General features: G+C 36.2%; 5 protein-coding genes across 6 annotated transcripts; all 5 read left to right on the top strand.

Moving 5' to 3' along the window:
* Nucleotides 1–680: 680 nt before the first annotated feature.
* On the top strand, nucleotides 681–2,718 carry LOC109167193 (light-induced protein, chloroplastic-like). The gene is made up of 3 exons (XM_019316158.1): nucleotides 681–1,208; nucleotides 1,938–2,133; nucleotides 2,250–2,718. Exons 1-3 carry the CDS (start codon nucleotides 742–744, stop codon nucleotides 2,562–2,564), a joined length of 978 nt encoding a protein of 325 aa, XP_019171703.1. The 5' UTR covers nucleotides 681–741; the 3' UTR covers nucleotides 2,565–2,718.
* Nucleotides 2,719–2,992: 274 nt separating this feature from the next.
* Nucleotides 2,993–4,104, top strand: LOC109167196. The gene is made up of 3 exons (XM_019316162.1): nucleotides 2,993–3,127; nucleotides 3,239–3,388; nucleotides 3,617–4,104. The coding sequence occupies exons 1-3, from the start codon at nucleotides 3,115–3,117 to the stop codon at nucleotides 3,874–3,876; spliced, it is 423 nt and encodes a 140-aa protein (XP_019171707.1). The 5' UTR covers nucleotides 2,993–3,114; the 3' UTR covers nucleotides 3,877–4,104.
* Nucleotides 4,105–6,373: 2,269 nt separating this feature from the next.
* Nucleotides 6,374–9,782, top strand: LOC109167057 (serine carboxypeptidase-like 31; the record flags this gene model as incomplete). Its single annotated transcript, XM_019315961.1, has 10 exons — nucleotides 6,374–6,656; nucleotides 6,985–7,092; nucleotides 7,255–7,350; nucleotides 7,488–7,580; nucleotides 7,671–7,753; nucleotides 7,985–8,254; nucleotides 8,823–8,953; nucleotides 9,035–9,130; nucleotides 9,337–9,442; nucleotides 9,542–9,782. Coding segments are annotated over 10 exons (1,419 nt in total), but the record flags the coding sequence as incomplete, so codon positions are not given.
* A 2,455-nt stretch (nucleotides 9,783–12,237) lies between these two features.
* Nucleotides 12,238–17,886, top strand: LOC109167192 (pyrophosphate--fructose 6-phosphate 1-phosphotransferase subunit beta). Its single transcript, XM_019316157.1, has 16 exons — nucleotides 12,238–12,588; nucleotides 13,139–13,300; nucleotides 13,442–13,563; nucleotides 13,908–13,961; nucleotides 14,060–14,166; nucleotides 14,286–14,391; nucleotides 15,019–15,082; nucleotides 15,287–15,375; nucleotides 15,930–16,061; nucleotides 16,204–16,374; nucleotides 16,462–16,577; nucleotides 16,695–16,806; nucleotides 16,930–17,014; nucleotides 17,163–17,207; nucleotides 17,336–17,404; nucleotides 17,633–17,886. The coding sequence occupies exons 1-16, from the start codon at nucleotides 12,399–12,401 to the stop codon at nucleotides 17,701–17,703; spliced, it is 1,695 nt and encodes a 564-aa protein (XP_019171702.1). The 5' UTR covers nucleotides 12,238–12,398; the 3' UTR covers nucleotides 17,704–17,886.
* Nucleotides 17,887–18,396: 510 nt separating this feature from the next.
* On the top strand, nucleotides 18,397–23,561 carry LOC109167191 (cell division control protein 48). 2 transcript variants are annotated; one of them, XM_019316155.1, is made up of 14 exons: nucleotides 18,397–18,669; nucleotides 19,469–19,608; nucleotides 19,844–20,011; nucleotides 20,164–20,297; nucleotides 20,491–20,632; nucleotides 20,761–21,020; nucleotides 21,407–21,531; nucleotides 21,794–21,837; nucleotides 22,174–22,305; nucleotides 22,459–22,536; nucleotides 22,680–22,762; nucleotides 22,840–22,962; nucleotides 23,160–23,220; nucleotides 23,308–23,561. In XM_019316155.1, the coding sequence occupies exons 1-14, from the start codon at nucleotides 18,570–18,572 to the stop codon at nucleotides 23,464–23,466; spliced, it is 1,749 nt and encodes a 582-aa protein (XP_019171700.1). In that variant the 5' UTR covers nucleotides 18,397–18,569; the 3' UTR covers nucleotides 23,467–23,561. The 2 variants fall into 2 exon arrangements, with proteins under 2 accessions (XP_019171700.1, XP_019171701.1); XM_019316156.1 differs by having other exon boundaries at nucleotides 18,398–18,669; nucleotides 20,167–20,297.
* The last annotated feature ends 364 nt before the right edge of the window (nucleotides 23,562–23,925 follow it).

The raw sequence follows: 23,925 nt of genomic DNA on the forward strand, positions 1-23,925 counted from the left end.
GTCTATAAGCATTTTTAACCGTATATAATCCTTTTGGGTCACCAAGCCACTCAAAATGTTAATTAAGTAGACATCTCTAGAAGTATAAATCTGCTTGTCTCACTTTGTATTCCTTGTTTGTTTCTATTCCCAAACTCTAGGCCAAATCCACACAAGGTATATAAACGTGTCCAATTTTCATTCCTGAACAAATCCATCTCAAACACCAAAATTGCCCCTCCTCATGTTTGCATCAATTTCTTTATCCTCATTTTTTCTTGATAAGTTTTTGATAATAATAAATTAAAATTAAAGAGACAAAAATTAGAGAAATGAGTAAATAGCTGCTGCGGCCTACGAGTAGGAGGGGTAGCTCAATTAGTTTTTAGATAATAAATTGTAAAATCAAACTTGATAATTTTAATATTTGAGTTACACTCAATCTGATGGACTTTTTGTAAATATATGAGGCAGTGAATTAGTGAGAATTAACTTCGTTATTTGAGTTACATTCAATCTGATGGACTTTTTGTAAATATATGAGGCAGTGAATTAGTGAGAATTAATTTCGTTTTTTGTGGGTGAGAGAAATGTGTAAACACCGGTTATATTGGGAGGGCAGTTATGTCTTTTTCACTATAACCAGACAATTGAGTTGGCTGTCTGTTACATAGTTACGTATATAGTCCTTCCTCTGTTTCATATTCAAACCATTCTGTTTTCTCATAGGCATCGAATTTCAGCGCTCGAAACTGATCAAAAATGGCGTCGATTTCATCTTTCACTCAATTCCATTGCAAACCCGTCGGTATGATCTGTCCACGATCCTCATCCACCCCGAAACCCTCTGTATTTCCGGTGAATTCGACGATTTTCGCGTCGAAAGTGGCCGCATTGAGGTCATTCCCGAACAGGGGATTGGCGAACCCGAATAGGAAATTCGTCGTCCGGGCCGTTAGCGATGATGAGTGGGGCGAGGAAAAAAAGGAGCCTCTGTCCGCAGCTCCGGCGGGCGTCGCAGTGGTAGAAGACGAACCGGCCGCGCTGACTGAAACCGATGTGTTGAAGAAACAGCTGGTGGATTCTTTCTACGGGACCAATAGAGGATTGAGCGCTAGCAGCGAGACTAGGGCGGAGGTCGTCGAGCTTATCACGCAGCTGGAGGCTAAGAACCCGACTCCGGCGCCCACGGAGGCGCTGACTCTCCTCAACGGCAAATGGGTTCTTGCGTAAGTTCCCTTAATTTAACTACTCAGTAATTCATTTTTACAATAAATTAGTCAGCGAAAGATTCGAGTTTTGTGTTGAAGATCTGTGTTATTGATTGTATAATTATATTTATATCAGTACTGGAAAAGTGCTTTTAGGTTCATAAAGTTGAAATACTGGAAAATTGTTAAAATAATCATTTTCCGGTTCCGGGAGCCGACCCGAATCTATCTCCTGGGTGAAAGCCAGGCATCCTTCTCGTTGTATGGCTACACTGTTGAGTCTGTTGAACCTTAGTTGATATTTCAGTAATGTATAAAGTAAACAGCTTGATGTGAAAAATCTTGGGATTTTGTTTTGGTAGATCAAGTAATGAAATTATAGAGGATTGTGAATCTATCTTAGGTTTACTAGTCTACTGCATTGGTTAAGTTTTTCTAAGAAAATGCCCGCATGGGTAGCTCAATTGGTTCCTGTGCGGTAGATTGTGGGCAAGGACATGTGATGGGCTCCCTGTGACACCAGGCATGGTCTTCCCACCTAATTAGAGTTACCGTGATTTACCTCTCCATTATACTGTCGGGATAGGGTGTGGGTGCCTCGGAGAGTCGACGAATATTGGTGAATTCTGAACTTACATTCTCTGTTTTCTGTTGGAAAACGGACAAGTAAACTTATTTTCGTTTTCCTTTCTCTGATTTTCCATTTCTTCCATTAATAAACAAGCCTTTTGTGAGATGTTTATCCAGGTACACGTCTTTTATTGGGTTGTTCCCATTGTTATCAAGGGGCACACTCCCTCTGGTCAGAGTTGAAGAAATATGTCAAACCATTGATTCAGAAAGCTTCACTGTTCAGAACTCTGTTGTGTTTTCTGGACCATTGGCTACCACTTCCATTAGTACCAATGCCAAGTTTGAAGTCCGAAGCCCTAAGCGTGTGCAGGTTTATTCTTGCTTCTCAGTTCCAATAATGCCAAGTTCTCATTCCTGGAATATTGCAGGATACTTTTCTTGAATTGACCTTCCTTATGGACCCATTTTCTATATGCCAACTTTCAGATAAAGTTTGAAGAAGGCATTATTGGGACTCCACAGCTGACAGATTCCATTGTGTTACCTGAGAATGTAGAATTTTTGGGACAAAAGATTGATCTCACCCCTTTCAAAGGTTTGATTACTTCTCTCCAGGATACGGCTTCCTCAGTTGTGAAGTCCATCTCTAGCCAACCGCCATTGAAGTTTTCCCTTGCCAATAGCAATGCTGAGTCCTGGCTTTTAACTACCTACCTGGACAGCGAGCTTCGGATTTCAAGAGGAGAGGCGGGCAGTATCTTTGTGCTGATCAAGGAAGACAGCCCCCTCTTGAAGCCTTAGACTAATTCCAGAATTATTTTCTTCTAGTATGTCCCCTGCCTTTCAAGCCTTGTACTTGTACTTCTGAATGTGAAAAATGGTCTAAATGAGCCAAATAAACTGCTAGTTGTTATTCGTAGGCTTGTTAATGAAATCCATCATATTTGTTCAGAAATCTTGGATGCATTGAATTAGAAGATTTACTAGGGTGGACAGAAGTGTTGCTAAAAAAAATCACATTTATATGATGAAAGATTCAGTTTTGAACTGTTGGTTTGTCACAGAGTTAGTCACTGATGATAATTCTTGCCATGATTATTACGTTTCGTACTTTCCACAATCAATATGATGCTAGCAAAAGCATGAGATGCTTCTCAGTGTCTGTCGCTTTCTTTGCTGTCAACTTGTTGCCATTAAAATGCACCCTTAACAAGCATATATGCTTAGGTAGAAACTAAGTTTCTACCTAGACAAGGAAGTTGAAAAGGTTGTCGAGGGTGATGAAGACAAGTGGGATGCATTTCATTACAGAAGCAGCGACAGATCAACCACACTCCACCAGTCTGTACTTATGGAGCATTTTGGTAAGTTGATTACTGTCTTTATTTATTTACATCTAAAGTAGTTAAGCTCTGCTTCTTATTGGTTGCAAGTTCTAGTCTTTTACCATTGTTCGCAAATCCTATGATGAACAGACCTCGCCCTTTGTATTCCTCAAAGGCATGGGTGCTTAATCGGTGAACAAGATGGAGATGGGATGACTGCTCTTCAGCTCCTTGCATTAAATCCATCTGCCTTCAAAGTTGGCAAGAAAAACAGATTTATCAAGCTTCTTGTTAACTCTAGTATGATACTTATACCAAGTTCTCTCTAATTGTTATTTTTAATTATTTTCTTTGAGACAAAAAATATCTTTTTGTTCTTGACCTTGTAAGTTGTTTGTCACTTCAATTTTCCATTACCGGAGTCTTGAGAATTACACAAATTTTTGAGTCAGTGTGATGTTAATCTTGATAGGTTAGAGTAGCCACTGGTTTCCCTTTCTTGTTACTGACTTCTGTTCTGTAATGAAGCTCCAAAATTTATCAGCATTCCCTTGTTGGAACGTATCCGGATGAAATTCGATAAATATGAATCAGCTCTGAAACTTGCATTTGCAGCAACAGTGATCCTGATGATAAGAAACAAGGAATGTTGGACAAAAATCGCGTTGTCCAGCATGTCGTTCATTTCAGTCACCATATTTGCAGTCTCATACGTCCCTCTATATGTTTCTCTATGGAAGAACTACAGGTATACATTTAGGAAACTATGGACGCTTTGCCTAGGCTAAACATTTCTTCTGGTGCACGATCTGATAATGCAGGCGTTTCCAGCAGTTTCGCCTTTTCTGTCAGCAAGACTCGAGGCTTTGATTCTCTGGTCTGAAAGGAGAAAATGTATCCTGAAGCTATGTGAAATGGTGGTGCTTAACTTTCTTGATTTTGGCTTATCATTGTAACTATACTATGCATTGTGATGATATGTTTGCTAATTTTCGTATAAACCCATATGTTTCTCATTTTTTTTCAATGTGAGACTATTAACAATAGGCTTAAGACTATTCTAATAAAATGTGTGTTAGGGATAGGATAAGTGACCCAAGCCACTTTCTATTTTATTTTTCATTTTTTCTTTTAGGCAGAAAGTACATTGTTTTCCTTGACTGGATTCACTGTCTTCCCTCGTACTATTGATTGGCTGAAATAGAAAAATGATTCAAGTTGGATTGGATTATATTAGTCTGAACTCCTGGCCTCATGACAATCTTTTGATACTGAATTGGCCACAAAATTCCTTTTTCTTCTCTTTGATGATGAGATTACCTAAAACGGCTCAGATCAACTTTTTTTTTTTTTTTTTGTTCTTTTGTACACTAAAGAAACCATCAATTTGGGATATATATACTGCGGTGTTACGCAAAGATTTGAACCCATGACCTGATATCAAATTGAAGCATGTGCTCCATCTCAACTAAAAGTCTAAGCTGATAGTTGGACTGCACATTAATAGTTATATGATTAATAGTCACTTCCATGGCTTGAAGAATGACTTGTAAGACCATACTGAACATGCACTAAAATATGGATGTGCTGGAAATAGTTTATTTATTTATGCATAAATGTGTCATAGACATTGTAACAGAAGCTTAATTTAGTACTGGGTGCTTATATACGGGTGAAAATAATGGTTTTGTTTTATTCTAATTTTAGAACCTTATTATAGTACGTGTGCCATAACTGTATCTCTTGGTGCATGTTCAAAGTGGCCAGCAAACCCTCTCCCAAACATATTACTGTATATCATAAGTGATATTTACCTTAAAATATGTGAATAGATTGGTTCTCAAAAAAAAAAAAATGTGAATAGATTTGTTATGGAATTTAGATATAATATTTGAAATCTCTATAGATTAGGCAGTCTTAAGGATTTAGGTAAGTATGCATATGAGAATTTATTTCCTATTCGAAGTCTTCTAACATGTATTTATAAACTTTTTATACCCTTTCATACAATATATTTTCTCATAACCAAATACTAGAAGCTGCCTAATATCTACGTCAGATGCCATTAGGAGTGACTATTAATATGGTAATTAATACATAATATACCCAATTTCTAATTACGTTAGTGTAATATCACGAAGTAATTTACGCAATTTATATTATATATTTTATGTTTGTAGGGTTTCAGCTTCCAAAACAATACTAATAACCAAACAAAAAAGGAAAATATACAAAACAAAAATAGTAATTATTATTATTATTATTATTTACGTTTTAATAATCATATTTAATATTTTCCGGATTTTTTTTTTACGTTTTATGATAATAATGAAGAAATATGGTAATATTATGCTACAATTTAATGAAGAATTATTTGAATATGGTAATTTTATGTCCGAATTTGATATAATATTATCACATCATATATGCTATGAATTAATGAAGAATTATTTGAATATGGTAACTAAATTACTGTGTACAATTTTTAACTAAAGATATGTTACGATAAAAAGATATATATCGATCCAAATATTCTTAATATATTACAACAAATTCATTTTGTGCATCTCACGGGCGAAAATACTAGTATATATAGAAATACATTATATATAATAAATTTTTATTTTTTTAAAGGTTCGAAACCATAACCGGGACCATGGTTCTGATCCTCCTGTTCACAGGCTAGTTTGGTCCGAACTGTGATCATGCCTAGATGCTATACAATTCTTGTTCAATTTTAAAGTAAGTTTGCTACGTAGGAGTCCTCAGTTAGACATTAAAATCTCACATCTAGATGGATAGATATTGTTATGTTCTCGGCACGTGTTGCAAGGTGATTAGGGTTATTGGGGATGTCTATGTTGAGAGAGAAATTAAAGGGTTTAGAAAACAAGGATAATATGAACGTTTTGAGAGTTTTCCCACCTCTGAATTTTAACTAACTAAAACATAAAACGGAGAGGAGAATCATTAAAGGTCCTTATCATAATTATTTGCTATCACTATAGAAAATAAATTAATTCTAATAGTAATGATAATATATCAATATCAATTCTAATAATAAAGATATATATTTCCTTGATCATATATAATATATCAATTCTAATAATAAAGATATTTCCTTGATTATTTTCCAAAAAAAAAAAAAAAAGAAGATATTTCCTTGATCATATGATATCATTGGATTGGATACTTTCCAGCAAGTATATATAGGCCTGTGGGTAGTTGTGTGCTTGCATTCTTAGCTTAGAGGTTTTCTCCAAATCTGTTGTGTTTTTTGTCTGAATATTGGATATTGCATTGAAAATGATACTTTCCTTTTATCTGCTTCTTGTTCCTTCCTTGCTTCTTTTTGAACCAGTTGCAGTTGCAGCAAGACTTTCCCAAAGGTCTAACGAGAATATATCTGATCTCGTGACTCAATTGCCTGGGCAGCCTAGTGTTGGCTTCAAACACTATGCTGGGTATGTGACAGTAAATGAGAGTAATGGAAGAGCACTCTTCTACTGGTTTTATGAATCTTTAACTCTACCTGAACAAAAACCTTTAGTTCTCTGGCTTAATGGAGGTAATAAGAATATATTATTAATTATATATGTAACTTGTAGATTCTATTAATAATTCCTAGCTAGGACGATTTCTTTGACTAGATTAATCCATCTACTGTTTCAATATCACTACTGGAAATTATGGAATTTCCGAGAACCTGAAATTGATCTTTAATCAAGTAGAAAGTAAAAAGTGGTCGGAAATAGCTATAAAGGTTTTTCCAGACACCAAAAGTGGTCAGAACAAGGCTTTTCAGGTGGTTGGAAATTTCATAATTTTCAGTACTGTATTTTTAGCTTTGATTTCTTTTTCTCGATCTTGTGGAGTGACAATAGTGTGTGTTTTAGGTCCGGGATGTTCCTCTGTGGGATATGGGGCAACACAAGAGATTGGACCTTTCCTTGTGGACTCTAATGGATCTGCCTTGACAGCTAATCCATATTCATGGAACAGAGGTTTGGCTGGCACTCGTACATGAACAAGCTTAAATTTCTTGTAATTATATTCAGCCTACCTAAAACTACATTTCTTCTGGAACAAGTATATATATAATATCATGTAGTCCTGAAAAAGCTTGATATATAATGATCTTTCTCTCATGATATGATATGATGCAGAAGCGAACTTGTTATTCCTGGAATCTCCAATCGGTGTAGGCTTCTCATATACAAATACGAGTGCTGATTATGTCAATCTAGGAGATGATTTTACAGGTGAGATCGATATATCTTTCTTTCTGAATATATACCTTTGATCTTCCACTTTGGTCTGGATATATGATTGTTTTATATGGAGGTTAATCTGTTTTGCTGAAACATTTTGTCCTTTTATGGTTACTACATATATATAGCAAATGATGCATATACTTTCCTGCACAAGTGGTTTCTCAAGTTCCCATCGTTTAGAACCCGAGCCTTTTATATTGCTGGGGAGAGTTATGCAGGTATATATATAGATTTGTTACACCCTACCTCAAAATTCTTTATGGTTTCATGCACACCCATATCGATCTTCATGTTACGTGGTTTGACAGGGAAGTATATACCTCAGTTGGCTGAGCTCATTGTTGAGAAAAACAAAGATCCTTCCCTTTCCATTGATCTTAGAGGAGTACTGGTATGCTCCGGCCTCCTTCCTTTTGATAAACTTTTGATAAATTAAAAGGGAAAACTTAGCTTGTTCTCTTGATTTGCAATCCAACTATTAGCTTAAGTTTTTTAGTTGAGATGGAGCACATTCTTTAATTTGATATCAGAACCAGAGCAAAGTCATAGGTTCGAATCTGTGAATACTTTTAGTTGAGGGAGCACATACTTCAATTATTGTTTTTTTTTTAATTTGGTGCAGCTTGGCAATCCTTTAACATCTAATGTGGAGGACTGGAAGGGTATAGTGGATTATGCTTGGAGCCATGCAATAATATCGGATGAAACCCACAACATAATCTTAAAATCCTGTGATTTCAATAGTGATACGTGGAATAATGATTGTACTCAGGCTGTAGATGAAGTATATAAACAGTACAAGGAGATAGATATGTACAGCCTATATACATCCCTTTGTATAAATGACAATTCATCAGAAGTCGTCGTCTTCAAAAGCTGGTCCAAGATGGTGGTAAGGAATATAATTTCACAACCTCCCATTCTGCTTATTAACGTTGAAGTGTTTGGGAAAAATCTCAACAATGAAAATTACAGACCCTGACACGGTCATAGCCCAAAATAAATAAGAAGGGAAAGGATACAAAATTTATGTGGAAAACTCCAAAACTACGGACCACCAACAACAACAATTCCACTATAACAAATCTTGGGTACAAAGTTTTTGACTACCATGAGCCAAACATCCAAAAACCTAATAATTAGGGCTCAATAAAAATAAATACTGGATATAAAAATGCTTGGTCCAAACATAAGTTATTTTTCGCATAAGAAGAAATCCCAACCCAGCAAACTCCCCCTCCCAACTATGTGGAAGATATTGTCATCCCAACCTACAACAAACCACTGCTCCCCTAGTCCCCTGCATAGGTAATCCAATAGTCTGAAGTAGATTACTTGATATCAATGTTTCCTTCCATATCTGAATCAGTGTACCTGGTAACAATATATTTCCCTATACCAAAAACAAACTTAGACTTGAAGTACTCCTTTGACTGAATTATTGATTATTTTCTTGGCAGATGCCGAGGCTTATGGGTGGATATGACCCATGTGTGGATGGTTACACAAAATCGTATTATAATATACCAGATGTTCAGAAGGCTCTTCATGCTGGCGATGGTCGCAACTTAAAGGACTGGAAACTCTGCAAGTAATCATAGAATAATGCTATATAACACGTAATAAGCTTTCAGTAATCATATCATATATATATATATACTTGATAATGCAGCATGACGCTCTACAATGATTGGACATACCAACTGGATTCTGTTCTTCCTATATATCGCAAACTCATCGCTGCAGGACTTAAAATATGGGTCTACAGGTAAAAAGTTGTTACACCATGCATCCATAATCTTTATGCTAAAAGCGAAATTTTGTGGTCTCACGAATTGAATCATGACCTTTGGTCTGACTCTGATACTAAATTGAAGCATGTGTTCCTTCTCAACTAAAAGTCTAACTGATAGTTGGATTGCACATTAATGGTTATATGCTCAACATCACGCATTTCTGTTTTTGTTGATTCAGTGGAGACACAGATGGAAGGGTTCCCGTTTTATCTACAAGATACAGCATAAGCGCACTGGGTCTTCCCATCACCCAAGCGTGGAGACCATGGTACCATAACAAACAGGTAAAATATTCTTAAACTTTTGTCATCACAGACAGGCTGTGTACGATGATGCCTGGATTGGCTAACTCAACATCTCATCTGAGTCTTATTTGGAAACAGGTTGCTGGATGGGTTCAAGAGTATAAAGGCCTAAGTTTTGCTACTTTTAGAGGAGCGGGTCATGCCGTGCCCACTTTTAAACCCAGCGAGTCGCTCGCGTTCTTCTCGTCCTTCATTTCTGGAAAATCTCTTCCTTCCCACCGTAACCCTTAGCTGTTTTGTAATATAGTACGGAGTAACTGTTGGCTCTGTCAAATCTGATGAATGATGGATATGTGTATGACTACTTTGTAATTACCTAAATAAATAAAAGAGTTGTGGTTTGAGCCTTGGCTTTAGCAAGACTTTTTTTTAACGATCCCACGACCTCCTACGACTTAAGGGAGTAAACTTGTGTCATTGAACCACAAAGTCCTTGTCAATTTTACCAAGACTTATTACTTATATCATAAACATCTGAATTCTGACATTGTAATAATTGAATCAGAATTCAAAAGGTTCCGGTTCCGATTTATTAAAATCAAGAATCGAAATTGTTGTTTTCCGTTGAATAAAAAAAATAAAAAATAAACAAATCTAAGGATCGTTTACTTAACTTTTTCATTTACAGTTTTTCATTTCTTCATTTCTACCGTTTTTCATTTCTCCCATTTTTAAATTTCATTTTACGAATTCAATTTTTATATAAACAAAATCAATAAATTAATACTAAATGTGTAAAACTAACGAAAGTTAATAAAAGTATATTACTAAATAAATTATAATTATTCTAATCATTACATGGTTACAAAACAATAACATCATTGATTACAATCCCCCCATACAGCATTTGCTATGTTTTTTTGAATTTCATGCATAACATGTTGTTGAGACATATCTAATTCTATATAGGTTCATTTCCACCACTACTTTCACTATTACTAGGCATTTCCATGTCTTCCTTTTCATATTCGGTAAATAATTGATCCATAGCATCATGCATTCGTATAAAATTGTGCAGGAAAGAAAAAGTTCTCTTTGCTAAAGGAACTATATATCTTTGCTCATTCTCTCAGTAACCATGATGATGCTTGCCTTTGCAGCAACAATGATCTTGATGATAAGTAACAAGCAACGTTGGACAAAAATCGTGTTGTCCTGCATGTCGTTCATTCCAGTCACCATATTTGCAGTCTCATACTTGCCTCCATATGTTTCTCTATAGAAGAACTACAGCTATACATTTAGGAAACTATGTTGGGACGCTTTGCCTTGGCTAAACATTTCTTCTGGTGCGCGATCTAATAATGCAGGTGTTTTCAACAGTTCCGTCTTTTATGTCAGCAAGACTCAAGGCTTTGATTCTCTGGTATGAAAGGAGAAAATGTATCCTGAAGCTATGTGAAAATGGTGGTGCTAAACTTTCTTGATTTTGGCTTATCATTGTAACTATAGTAAGCATTGTGTTATGATATGTTGCTAGTTTCCTTATGTTGTATTGAAATAAAAGATGCTTTGTTATGAAAGATAGTAGATATGTAGAATGCATGTTAAGTGTACTACTCCCAATCTCCACTATTGCAATGTACTTTAACAAGATTTCTTCCTTCTTTCTTTCCCCAGCCCAAGAGGACAAGTCACCCTGTCTAAATAAAGATTGGGCCACAAAAATTCTTATCAAACGAAAATGATTAAGGTTAGCCTACAATACCATGATTTAGCCCACCAAGCTCATGCTGACATGCTCCTTCTAAGAGCATCCACACTAAAGGGAGAATGTGGAGATAATGTCAAATGCTTTCTTTTGAATGGGGTGAATAAGTAGTGTGGAGAAGAAAGAATGGTGGGAAGAATAGCTCTATAAATATGGGAAGCATAGGAAAAAGAAATAAAAAAAAATAAAAAAGAAAGATTACATGTTGTGCGCGTTTGGCGCACAGCATGGCATAGCCGGGCGTGTGCAGTGCACGCGCCAGGCGCGCCGAACGGCGCGCCTGACATACTTTTCTTTTTATTTTTTTTTATTATTTTTTTTTTGTTTTTTGGGTTTGATTTTTTTTTCTCCCATTCCTACATTCTCTTTCCTAATCACTCTTACATTATCCCTCAATTCTCCCCAATCATTGTGGATGCTCTAAGGTGGTTAGGTAGGTTAAACTTTAAAGCCACTGCATACCTAACAAAATAAAATGTTATTTGTACTAAGAAATTTATACAAACATTATAGGGTAATCCTCATTTACATAAAACAAAAAATCACATATTCTAAAAATAAAAATGTGCAGACTACTTAACAAATTTGGAACAGATTGACTAATAAATTGTGATTATAGCATCTTTCGACTAACATAAATAACTTGATTAGAGTACATGCCGATAATTTTTAACGTAAATAACTTGTCTATAGTGAATTTGGAGAGTTTCTCAACTATAGAAAAACTTTACAACAAAATCTTTGATAACTTATTGTAGTCCATTCCAAATGTTAGATAGATAGGTACTAGCTCGCATGGATAACTCAGTTAATCACAAGTCACAATGATAAAGTTTAAGAATAATGATCTATAATCGAGTCTCACTAGTAATAGTATGAAAATATCCTTATGTTTTGTTAGGTCGGAGATTCAACCTTTTGGAAACAACATCGTAGATAGGTGCTAATTGCTAAATGCCTAAATGTTGGTGCCAAATAGCACCTAATATCACGTGCTTTGCATGTGAGAGCATTCTTCGCGGTAGAGTATGATAATAACCCTACACTAACCCAACCTACCACCGGGGCGGAGTTTCCAGAGGACGATTTTGCCCTCGACACGTTACTGGGCCTTAAAATGACAGTGCAGCGCACAGAAAGCCACTCCGAAAGATCTACTTCAGTAGTGAGCTCTTCTTCTCGTATCTTCCTCACTCTCTCTCTCCGTTAGGTGAAAATCAATCAATGGCGCCGGCGATTTCCCTGTTGGCTAACTCCGACATTGCGTCCGCGAAAACTTCCACCGGACGTTACGCCTCCGTTTACAGTGAAGTACAGAACAGCCGTCTCGATCACCCGCTCCCTCTCCCATCTGTCCTCCGTAAGTCCTTCAAAGTCGTCGACGGCCCCGCCAGCTCTGCGGCCGGCCATCCAGGTCAGTTCCCTATCCGTCTCTCTCATTTCTCGATTTCGTAGTGTCATTTTAGATCTTTGTACATTGAAGTATATCCGGATAGTTGGTGGATTGAGTTGCGAGAATGTTGGCTTATTGTTGTTGATTTATTCGCTATTAAGGAATGCAGAACTGAAGGATTGTCTGTGTCAACTTACATCGATTTTTATCTTAGTGGAACAGATCAAGCGCAATATGCCGTAGAGGTTTTGTAGTTCATTGATAAAAGTTAACTGTATGGGGTGCACCGGGTGGTTTAATATGCAGCAGTACTGTTTAAGCATGCTAAAATTTAAACATGAAAAATATTAAAATTGCAGAGAAGTATTATGTGAATTACTTGCAGATCTAGACGTTTAGTGATAACGCATTTCGTATTCGTACGTGTTTCACATTAATATTATCATTTCAGTTGAGTTTTTATATCATTATTCTGAAAGCATTCCGTTTTGTCTGAATCTTCTGCTTGGTTTAAGCTTCGAGTAGGCTTTAGACATCTAGAATTAATTGAGAGTTTGCTTGGCAATTTCAGAGGAGATTGCAAAGTTGTTTCCTGGCTTATTTGGTCAACCATCAGCAGCATTGGTGCCAGATGATTCGGGTGATGTTGCAATGAACCATAATTTGAAGATTGGAGTGGTTTTGTCTGGTGGCCAAGCACCTGGAGGGCATAATGTTATTTCCGGAATTTTCGGTTAGATATTGATTATTTGACATCTACATTTGAACCAGATGAAATTTTTTGATGCAGAATACTGCTAAAATCACTTGTGTTTTTACATCATTGTTATTATTATTTCTGTAGTTGTGATTGCTATGTGCATTTTGGTCACAGATTATTTGCAGGAGCATTGCAAAGGAAGCACATTGTATGGGTTCAGGGGTGGACCAGCTGGGATCATGAAGTGCAAGTATGTGATACTCACACCAGAATATATCTACCCATACAGAAATCAGGTAAAGTTTTATCATCTTGATCCTAATGTAACTACTTAAGAACTTCAGTGTTCATTCATTAATTTTTTTATCCTTCATGCTGTGTTACTGATACTTGTAATTAAGTAAAATGAACAACTTCTGACTGAAAGGGTGAAAGTAGTTACTTTACGATGAAGTCATTGTAAAGTAACTACTTCTGACTGAAAATGAAGTCATTGTGCTCATTAGTATTCGATGTGAAATCTTTCTTTCCCTGTTAATTAAGGCACATAAAAATGTTCACCTACTTATTATTGTTAACCATTGTATTACTGGCTTCAAACTAATGTGGAATGTATGTGACAATGATAATCTTCTCCCAGGGTGGCTTTGATATGATTTGCAGTGGGAGGGACAAGATTGAGACTCCAGATCAGGTATTTTGAGATTTTGTTTGAATTTTCATAGGTTATTTGTGTTTCATTTTGGGATAAGCATGTTGGGGCCATGACTAACTAAACTTTCCACTTATCAGTTTAAGCAAGCTGAAGAAACAGCAAAAAAGCTTGATTTGGATGGGCTTGTAGTGATTGGTGGAGATGATTCAAATACTAATGCCTGTCTTCTTGCTGAAAACTTTAGGTATCTTGCTAAGTAAAAGAAATTTTTACTGGAAGAGATCTTTTTGAGTTGTAGTTTTGTGGACATGTAAACAATCAAATGATTTTAGTTACTTATGAAATTTAATGCAAAATTATCAGGAGTAAGAATTTGAAAACTCGTGTGATTGGATGTCCAAAAACCATCGATGGTGATTTAAAATGCAAAGAGGTTCCCACAAGTTTTGGGTTTGACACAGCATGCAAGGTAATTATGGCTACAATATCAGTTTTTACATTTTGCATTCTTTATAAAGGCGGAAGATGATTCAATATCAAAAAGAGGAAAATAGGGTGCTCTGATGCTTTTATATTTTTTGGGATCCTAATGTAGCTATGGTTTTCTCCCCTCTTTTTGTGACACTTAATCAGTGCCACCCTTAGTAAAATTTGCCGTGATAATAGTTTTACGAGTTACTTATCTGTTATTCATGATTATGTAGTTACTTATTTGTTATTCATGATTATGTTTATATATACTTACTGATTCAGACTTTTCTGTTAAGGAATCTTGAAGTTACTATACCAAACTTTCAGGAAATTCCGGGATCATTGGCTGAGTTGTACTCTATAGTGTTATTTTTGTTTTCTGGTTTGCTAGTAATGCATTACTGCCCCAACTAACCTTGTATACACTTGACAACATTTTTTATGCTGGACATTTTAAGATTTTCAGAAATTTTGCCAATATATTTTTACTGAATAATATTTCTAGGGTTCTTTTTTTAAAGCTTTAATAAGCACACAATTGTATTTTCTCAAATTCTTATTGTCTAGAGCGTCACATGCTAGTGTAATTATTTATAATGTTGTTTAAACCTGTGTTTGTCTGTAGATATATGCTGAAATGATTGGAAATGTCATGATAGATGCTCGCTCAACAGGGAAATACTATCACTGTGAGTAGAGTAACCTAATTGCTCTTTGGTTCTGACTGGTTCCTAATCTTCTGCGCCCATGTATGACTTTCCATATTCTAGAAAAGTTTATCTGAGGAACATATCGTGATTCGTGAGAATGAGACTCTCTCTCACCACTGCAAGAGTCCACAACTCCACAATACCTGAATCTCGTATATCATGTTAATATTTAGTTATATGCAGTTGTACGGCTTATGGGGCGTGCTGCTTCCCACATTACTTTAGAGTGTGCCTTGCAAACACATCCAAACGTCACTCTGATTGGAGAAGAGGTATTCACATTATATTACTCTTTGATCTGATTCCTTTGTTCCAGCTGCATATTTTCTTAGAATTGGTCAAGTTCCTATGGGCAGGTTATTGTACTTTGTAAGTGTTGCTTGCCATTTCCATATGCTGAATTACACCCTGCAAGAACTCTTAAAGCATGAGAAGTTGGAGATTATTGATTGATCTATAGACTATAGTTGAAATTTACATTCTTCAAAGCAACGTTAAATTGAAGAAAGCGAAGATAGATAGTGAACCAAGAGTCGTAAACTATCCCAAGATATAATTATTATATTTTTTAATCATAAATTACTTTTATATAGCCGAAAAGGAGAGGGTAAACCTGCTGATATTCATTCAGAATACATTATACCATTTACAAATCGTTTGTCATTTCATTCAGATTGTCTTTCCTTTGACTATGGACATGGTATTAGAGAAATTCATAATTCTATTTGGAAGTCAGTTTTGTTCAAATTTAACTTTATATTTTGTCTTTTTATGAGACTGAAAGAGTATTAACTATTTGCTTTATAACTTTCATCTTTGCCTGCAGGTTTTTGCAAAGAAAGATACTCTGAAAAATGTTACTGACTACATTGCTGATGTGATCTGCAAACGTGCAGAGCTGGGATACAATTATGGTGTCATACTCATACCAGAAGGGCTTATAGATTTCATTCCTGAGGTATATCCCATACTTTGCAATTCCATAATTCCATATACTGGACTACTACTTATTATGCTCTTAAATAAAGTATATTCCCCTTCAGGCTTTAGATGATGCAGGATGAGTTTTCTCATTCAGATGTGCTATTTCCTGTTTGCAGGTCCAGCAGCTCATTGCAGAATTGAATGAAATTTTGGCTCATGGTGTTGTAGATGATGCTGGTGTTTGGAAAAGGAAACTGACCCCACAATGTCTGCAGCTTTTTGAGTTGTTGCCTCAAGCTATTCAGGATCAATTACTGCTTGAGAGAGATCCACATGGCAATGTGCAGGTGTTTAAATGCATTATGCCTCCATTATTCTTAAATCCGTGGATCCACATGAAAATTTGGTTACAATGATGAGGTCCCTTTCTGCAGGTTGCCAAGATTGAAACTGAAAAAATGCTTATTCAAATGGTTGAAACAGAGTTGGAGTTGAGAAGGCAGAGTGGTTCATATAATGGTCAATTCAAGGGGCAGTCCCACTTTTTCGGGTACTTTTCATAGTTTCATCTCCATATGTTTATTTCAACTCAAGCTTTATTTTCCATATTAAAATCATTTGATATGCCTAACATTGTCTATGCCTTGATTATATGATTTAACCTCAGTTATGAAGGAAGGTGTGGCTTGCCATCAAATTTTGATGCCACATACTGTTATGCCTTGGGCTATGGTGCTGGGGCACTACTTCAAAGTGGGAAGACAGGATTGATATCATCGGTTTGTGCTTCTCTTGCTGCTACTTTTCTGTTGTTTGTTTTGAGTCAACAAGTCAATCTTTTCACTGAGTTCCATAGGTCAGCAATTGTCTGATGCTTCTTCGAACTTTGATGACATCTCCAGGTTGGAAACTTGGCTGCTCCAGTTTCAGATTGGACTGTGGGCGGAACTGCTCTGACTTCATTGATGGATGTTGAGAGAAGACATGGTAAAATTCTCATTACTTCCTCATCAGTCAGTTTCATTCAAAGGAAGATTGTCCAAGAATTCATTACTGATTTTCTGATGGAGCTCCTTACTGGAACTGTGCTCTGCTTATCTTTCACTCACTATTGGAAACTGATTTAAATTTGCAGGTAAATTCAAGCCTGTGATAAAGAAAGCAATGGTGGAGCTTGACGGTAAACTTCTCTTTAAAAACTCATATAAGACTGAGACTTATTTGCGTGCTTTTTGTAATAGAACTGTTTGTTCTCACTTAAAACAATCATGTATATGACTCACTTTTATTTGGAAAATAAATTTGTAGGTGCTCCATTCAAGAAATTTGCATCAATGCGTGAAGAATGGGCCCTAAAGAACCGCTACTTGAATCCTGGTATGTTTTCATCGCATCACTGCTCTGTTTTTTTTTTTAAAAATAAATTGACCAAAAATCATCTCATTGGCATGAGAGAGGTATTATGTAAAGATGTACCAGCAACTATTTATTCCTCTCAAGTGCAATTTGGCACAGTGCATCACACACTTGTAATTCAAACTCTTCAAGGAAAGGAATTGAATTGAGGTTCAGGAATTTTCAAACTCTTCCCTTTGTGCATTGCAGGTCCAATTCAATTTGTTGGTCCAGTTTCTGATCAAGTAAATCACACATTGCTTTTGGAGCTCGGGGCTTAATCCTAAGTGAACAGAGAAAGTAGTAAATCACTCTATTTTAAAGGACTATTCCATGTAGAGACGCAATTATTTTCTTTCCTGTGATTGGCTTGTACTTTTAAGCACTAGTTTCATACTTTTCGAATGTGAACAATCAATTTTGAGCCATTAGCGAATTGGTATTTTACTGTGCCTATTGTTCAATTGTCGGATGATTTGTTTGAGTGGAAGTGCGGAAGTAGTAGTAGTAGTAGTGCGGAACAGTAGTGTATATTTTTAAAATCAGAATTAACAAGAAAAACGATATAATTGGCATGTGTTTTGAAATGTGAAAGCAAGGTTTGGAAACAATTAAAAATGATAACAATTACGGAGTTATTGGAATTTGATTTAAAGCTAAAAGGGTGTGAGTTCACTTCTATTTCATTTATATTTATTAGTGACTTCGGACTTATAAACTTATTATTATTATTATATTAAAAAAAGATTTTATTTTTCTTCTTGAGAATTATAATACATATATTAAATTTAATCAATTACTGCGTATAAAATTGATAATTATTAATTAAACACAAAAGCTTTAGTAGTTAACGAAGGGAAAAATCCAGATATACAGAGAGAACCATAGAATATAAATAATAAAAAAGTATTGTCATAATATAATTATTTTATTAATGTTTTTGACATATATTTATTTAGAATAAAGTAACAATTTTGCATATTTATATCTTAATCAAGTGAAGACGGGGAGACCGGATGCAGACTTGCACGACACGAAAGATACGGTGCAACAAAACAGAACTTCCTTCCACAGGTACGGGAATAGAAAACTGAGAGAAGACTGACTTGAAACCAGCGCGACGACTCCTCACTCCACTGTGGCTTCAATGGCGTCTCTCGCCAGAATGCTTCGCTGCAGCCGTGCGATCGCCTCTCTCAAAACCCTAGCCTCCTCCTCTACTCACCTTCCTCCCACTCTCCCCAATCGTATGCTCTCTCTCTCTCTCTCTCTCTCTTTCTCTCTATGTATATGAGCATAATTGTAACTGATGAACTGTGCTTACTAACTACTGCGTTTAGTCTTCTGAGATTATTCCTAATTTCCGTTCATCATTGAGCTGATAACTTAAATTTTCAATGTCTGGTTATCGGTTCAAGTTTTGGTCGAGTTTGACATGATGTATAAAAGTCCATTTCAGGCAAATTTTCATGTTTGAGCTGTAATTTCATCTACTGCTTTTGGTCCTCTAAGATGTTGAGTTTTAAATCGGTCGTCGAGTCAATTGGCAATGCTGGTGAAATAATGCGTTTCAATTAATCACCAAGTCAATTTGGGAGTTTATTTTAGTGCTGGAGTGAGGCAAGGCTATTGATGTGGAGACACATAAATCAACTTCAGCTAGAGCTTTGTTTCTTTATTCTCTCAAAGAAAAGTTGGCAATTGAATGTCAGCAACACTGATATGGCAAGCATGGCATATGTCATCTAAAACTATATACTTGTATCCAAGTCCAATTTATTTGGAAAAAAATTAAAAACAGAAAGTCTCTTTTGGTGAATTATTGGATTGATTTCTATTTTTGCTTCTAATGGTTAATTCTTCAATCATAGTTTATATCTAGTGAAATCTTGCTATGATTTACTGCTGCACTTCTTAACCATTTTAATCTCCCAATTGGGTTTATTTACATTCCCTTGCTTAGTTTCGGGGAAAGTAATAAATAGTCAGGCAAAGTTTGCTTAGTTTTTTCATAACAGATTGCATGCGTGAACTCGTATTTTGCAGGACCATTGGTGCATCAGTTACACATCTCTGCACACCAAGGTCCACATTCAAGATCAATTCCTGGATTTATGGTTCCAGCCGTCTTAGCTGGATTGCTTGGAGTTGGGTTGCTAGATGTAGCAGCTGCGGATGCTGATGAGGTCTGTTCGCATAAAGATTGCTGCTTATCACTAATCTGTTTGCTGTTCATTAACTACATAAATTTTCAGTTTATGTTAGTGCCGTAGTGAGTATTACTAAATCTAGTACTTGCACTCAATTCCTTTATTACAGCTTATAACTGGATTCCTTTGGTTAATGTTTATCTGAATTCGTTTTTATGTCCATTATGTATTTGGAATAAATTCTGTTTCTAATGAAATTTATACATTGCAGACTAGTAGTGGAACTGCTTTACCATCTGGATCCCCTCCAACACCAAACCACAGTTTCCTGGAGGAACTTGCTATGAAAGAAAAGAATCGCCTTGGGGAGTTGATTAAGACCAAAGGAATGCTAATTGGTTCTTACCCTCGTTATACTGTTGCGGTTAAGGGTCAAAAGGTTTTCTCCTGACTTGCTCCCCTTGAAAATTATTCATGGAGGGATAAAAATGGACCAAGTTTGGCTTACTCATTGGAATTTTGTAACTTTGCACTTACTGACTAGTGTGTGTAATTCATTTGAGCATGCATTTAAGCTAATTTCTTGGTCAGCAGGTTGCAATCAAGTTCCAAGTTCCTCCAACCTGTGAAATACCAGTTCTTATCACAAAACTTGTTTCACGTCTTGGTCTTAAACTTGAAGACAATGGTTCTGGGTCAGATATGATACTGCGAGCTTGGGACAGGTTTATTAAAACACTGTTTTCTTGTGATAATTGCTTTCTCTATTCTGTCATCATTGAGCTTTTAGTCTTTGCTTATTCTACTATAGAAGCTGGGAGGGACCTTTATTTTGTTAGGCATAGCCATTTTCAAACAATATTATTAAACATCAATTTGGTTTTTCTCAACTTTTACAGTTATTTTCATCTTTTGCAGTGGGATTGCCTGGCAACTGATGCTTAGCCGTCCAAAGAAACAAAGTGAAACTGTTGGAAATGAAGGGAAAGGAAAGGATACAAATGCTAAAGAAGATCTATGCATTCTCTTTTTTCGTCCAGTCATTAGTGCAGACAGAGCTGTTAGTTTCCACCCTGTGCAGTTGATTACATGATTATCTATGATATTATTCCCTTGAATTTTTAAGCTTCCTCTAGTTTGCAGATAACTCATAGCAGCTGTTTTTTACTATGATTTGCTTTTATTTAGGAAATTGAGTTCATGAAGCCAGGCAGCTTTACAGATGAAGAGCTTGATACTTTAGTATCTATATTACAGTTAGCAGGACAACAAAGAACTGAGGAAACTAAACCAAGGGGAGATGCTGCTCGTGTTCCTTCTCCAAATAAGACAGTTTCTAGCCTGGAAGCTATGGGAGTCAAAATTTTTGGAATTAATGAGTCAAACACTGATATTGGAAAGGCTGAAATTTCATGGGAAAATATTGCTGGATATAGCCATCAAAAGCGGTAATATAGTAGTACATGTTTCAGTGTTTTGTTTAAAGAGTATGGAGCACTGTCCACAAAACTTAGACTCAATAATGGGGTTTTCATCATCTTTATTTTCCTCATGAAGTTGAAAGTGACTTCACAATGGTGTTAAATAAAATCATTCACTTCAAAGGATATAAAGATGAGAAAAGGCCAGATTTTCTATGTATTTGTTTATATTTCATATAAAGTGGATGCCTTACTGAAAAATAGAAGGATTTAATTCATTTTGTTTCTCTTATCTTTAAAAGCTCCTATTGTTAGCATCCTAGTGCTGTCTGTTCCAGTGGCACTACTTGCCTATTGCTATAGTATCCTCTAGACATGTTTCGCTTACCAAGCTATTTTGACTTGCATTTCAGGGAGATAGAAGATACAATATTGCTGGCTCTACAGAGTCCTGAGGTATATGATGATATTGCTCGTGGGACAAGATGCAAGTTTGAGACAAATAGGCCTCGGGCAGTCTTATTTGAAGGTCCACCAGGTATGAGATCTACCTTGTGTGCTATTGCTCTGATTGGTGCATGTGGTCGCAGATGCATAGTGCCTAGTTTAAATACGTGATCCTTGTTTAAGATTGGAATCAGAAACAATCTCTTGAAACCTGTAAAATGGAGAAGTATGAAACTTGAAAGATGTAACATGATTACTGTGTTTTGTTCATCTCCAATCATGTTGTGTGCCATTTTAGTGATACCGAAGTCCACTTGTTCAGCACTTATATCACACCTTTGCTTTGGTTTTAGGTACTGGGAAGACATCTTGTGCTCGCGTCATTGCTCATCAAGCGGTATGCTATTTGTTGTGCCTCTCTAACACCAACACCCCCCCCCCCCCCCCCCCCCCTTCCATGAACCCGCTGAAGAAAATAAATGAGACTATGAGAGTGAGATTTTGTGTGGCATCCAGTAATAACTGCTCTGACACACAAACAGAGGGAGATATGAGATTGTGAGAGAATCAGAGGGTAGATATTATAGAAACTTTCTGGAGCCAATGGCTATCATTCTATCATTAGCATATCTAGTGGGGTTGTGGAGAAGTAACAGGGCACCCAAAATGTTATTCTTTTTTTTTTTTGTGCCCCTATTAATTAAAATGATCAGCTTGTCTTGTTATCTGGCAGGGTGTTCCATTGTTGTATGTTCCCTTGGAGGTCATAATGTCAAAATATTACGGTGAAAGTGAACGTTTGTTGGGAAAGGTGTTTTCTCTGGCAAATGATCTCCCAAATGGTGCAATTGTATTCCTAGATGAGGTAATTTTTTTCAAAATAAAATTGTAACTTGCAAGGATGCAGAACAAATTTTGAACAATTATTCTGTTCAAGGCTTCGATATTAATCATTCTTCTTGTGATTAGCATTTTAATTTCCTGGTATGATTTTTCATTTCCTTTGTTTAAAATGAAGGTCGATTCTTTTGCTACTGCTCGTGATGGTGAAACTCATGAGGCAACACGTCGAATTCTATCAGTGTTATTACGACAGGTGCTATTATAAATTCCATCATATGAACTTTTGAAGAAAGACCATTTACTGTAGTTACCTTAATCATGATTCATTTGTTGTATTGTGGATGCTTAGTGGTGTTTCCTTAGTATCTTCTTTACTAAGGTTTACTTGATGTGCAGATAGATGGGTTTGAGCAGGAGAAGAAAGTTGTGGTTGTTGCTGCAACGAATAGGAAACAAGATCTTGATCCTGCTCTGATTAGGTATCTTGATAAACACAATCATTTATATCCTAGCCGTACAACTCTTCCTAATTACAGGTTCTCTTTGTTTGATCCAGTCGATTTGATGCCATGATTGTCTTCCCCCTACCTGATCAGCAGACTCGTAAGGAAATAGGAGCACAGTATGCAAAGCACTTGACAGAATCAGAATTATCTGAATTTGCAAAAGCCACTGAAGGGTAAGAACTAAGAAAATACACCCTCACTTGTTGCACACTCAAACGTAGGAATAACCTGAGGAACAAATATGCCCTCAACTGAAGTGTACAAGGGCAGGGTGAATATAGCATATTTGTTTCTTGCTGTCGTTTTTCTTTGCTCTAGTTGACGATTATCATGATGTGGAATATACAAAATTTGTTCTTTTAAACACCAGATTTTCTGGGAGGGATATCAGGGATGTATGCCAGCAAGCAGAGAGGCACTGGGCATCAAAGGTATCTATAATAATTGCAAATTTCATCAACTCATTCCATATATGATATGATATTCAACTACCCAAATTCCATTGCATTGGTTCCCAGATCATTAGAGGTCAAACTCAAAGAGACGAGCACTGTCCACTTCCGCCCCTTGAAGAATACAGTGAGAGCGCCATGAACCGGCAAAGAGCTTTACTTGATTTAGCACAGCAGAAGCAAGAATCAGTCTTGAGGAGGAAGCCTCAGTTTGATTTTGTATAACTTTTCTTTTTCTAGATATGTGTATATTAAATTCCAGACTAGGGTGCACTACCTCAGTGTTCATACTAATTCATAATCCAGATTTCCTACACTAACCAGTGACAGCATAATCCGTCAGAAAAAGCCAATATTAGCGGCGTTATGTTCGGTCGGGTAAGCCGAATCCAACAAATTTCAGCTCTGCTCGTGATGTTTGGTAGGCAGATTCTCTGATAATGCCAGGAGTCGCCGGCTACAGTAACTAACAAATCTTTTCCCCAAAATGAAATGAAAATAATTGTACTGGACCACCGCCCACTTTTATTATTTATATATATAAATGAAAGGATTAAACTTTCAAAAAATATTTTTTGAATTACTATTAACTTTCAAAAGAAAGAACAATAATATTTAAATTCAATTCCAATCATTATTTTGCAATAATAATGTTTGAGTAATCATAATTTATTTAACTATACT

Source organism: Ipomoea nil, unplaced genomic scaffold (assembly GCF_001879475.1).
Source record: "Ipomoea nil cultivar Tokyo-kokei standard unplaced genomic scaffold, Asagao_1.1 scaffold3147, whole genome shotgun sequence".
Classification (NCBI taxonomy): Eukaryota; Viridiplantae; Streptophyta; class Magnoliopsida; order Solanales; family Convolvulaceae; genus Ipomoea; species Ipomoea nil.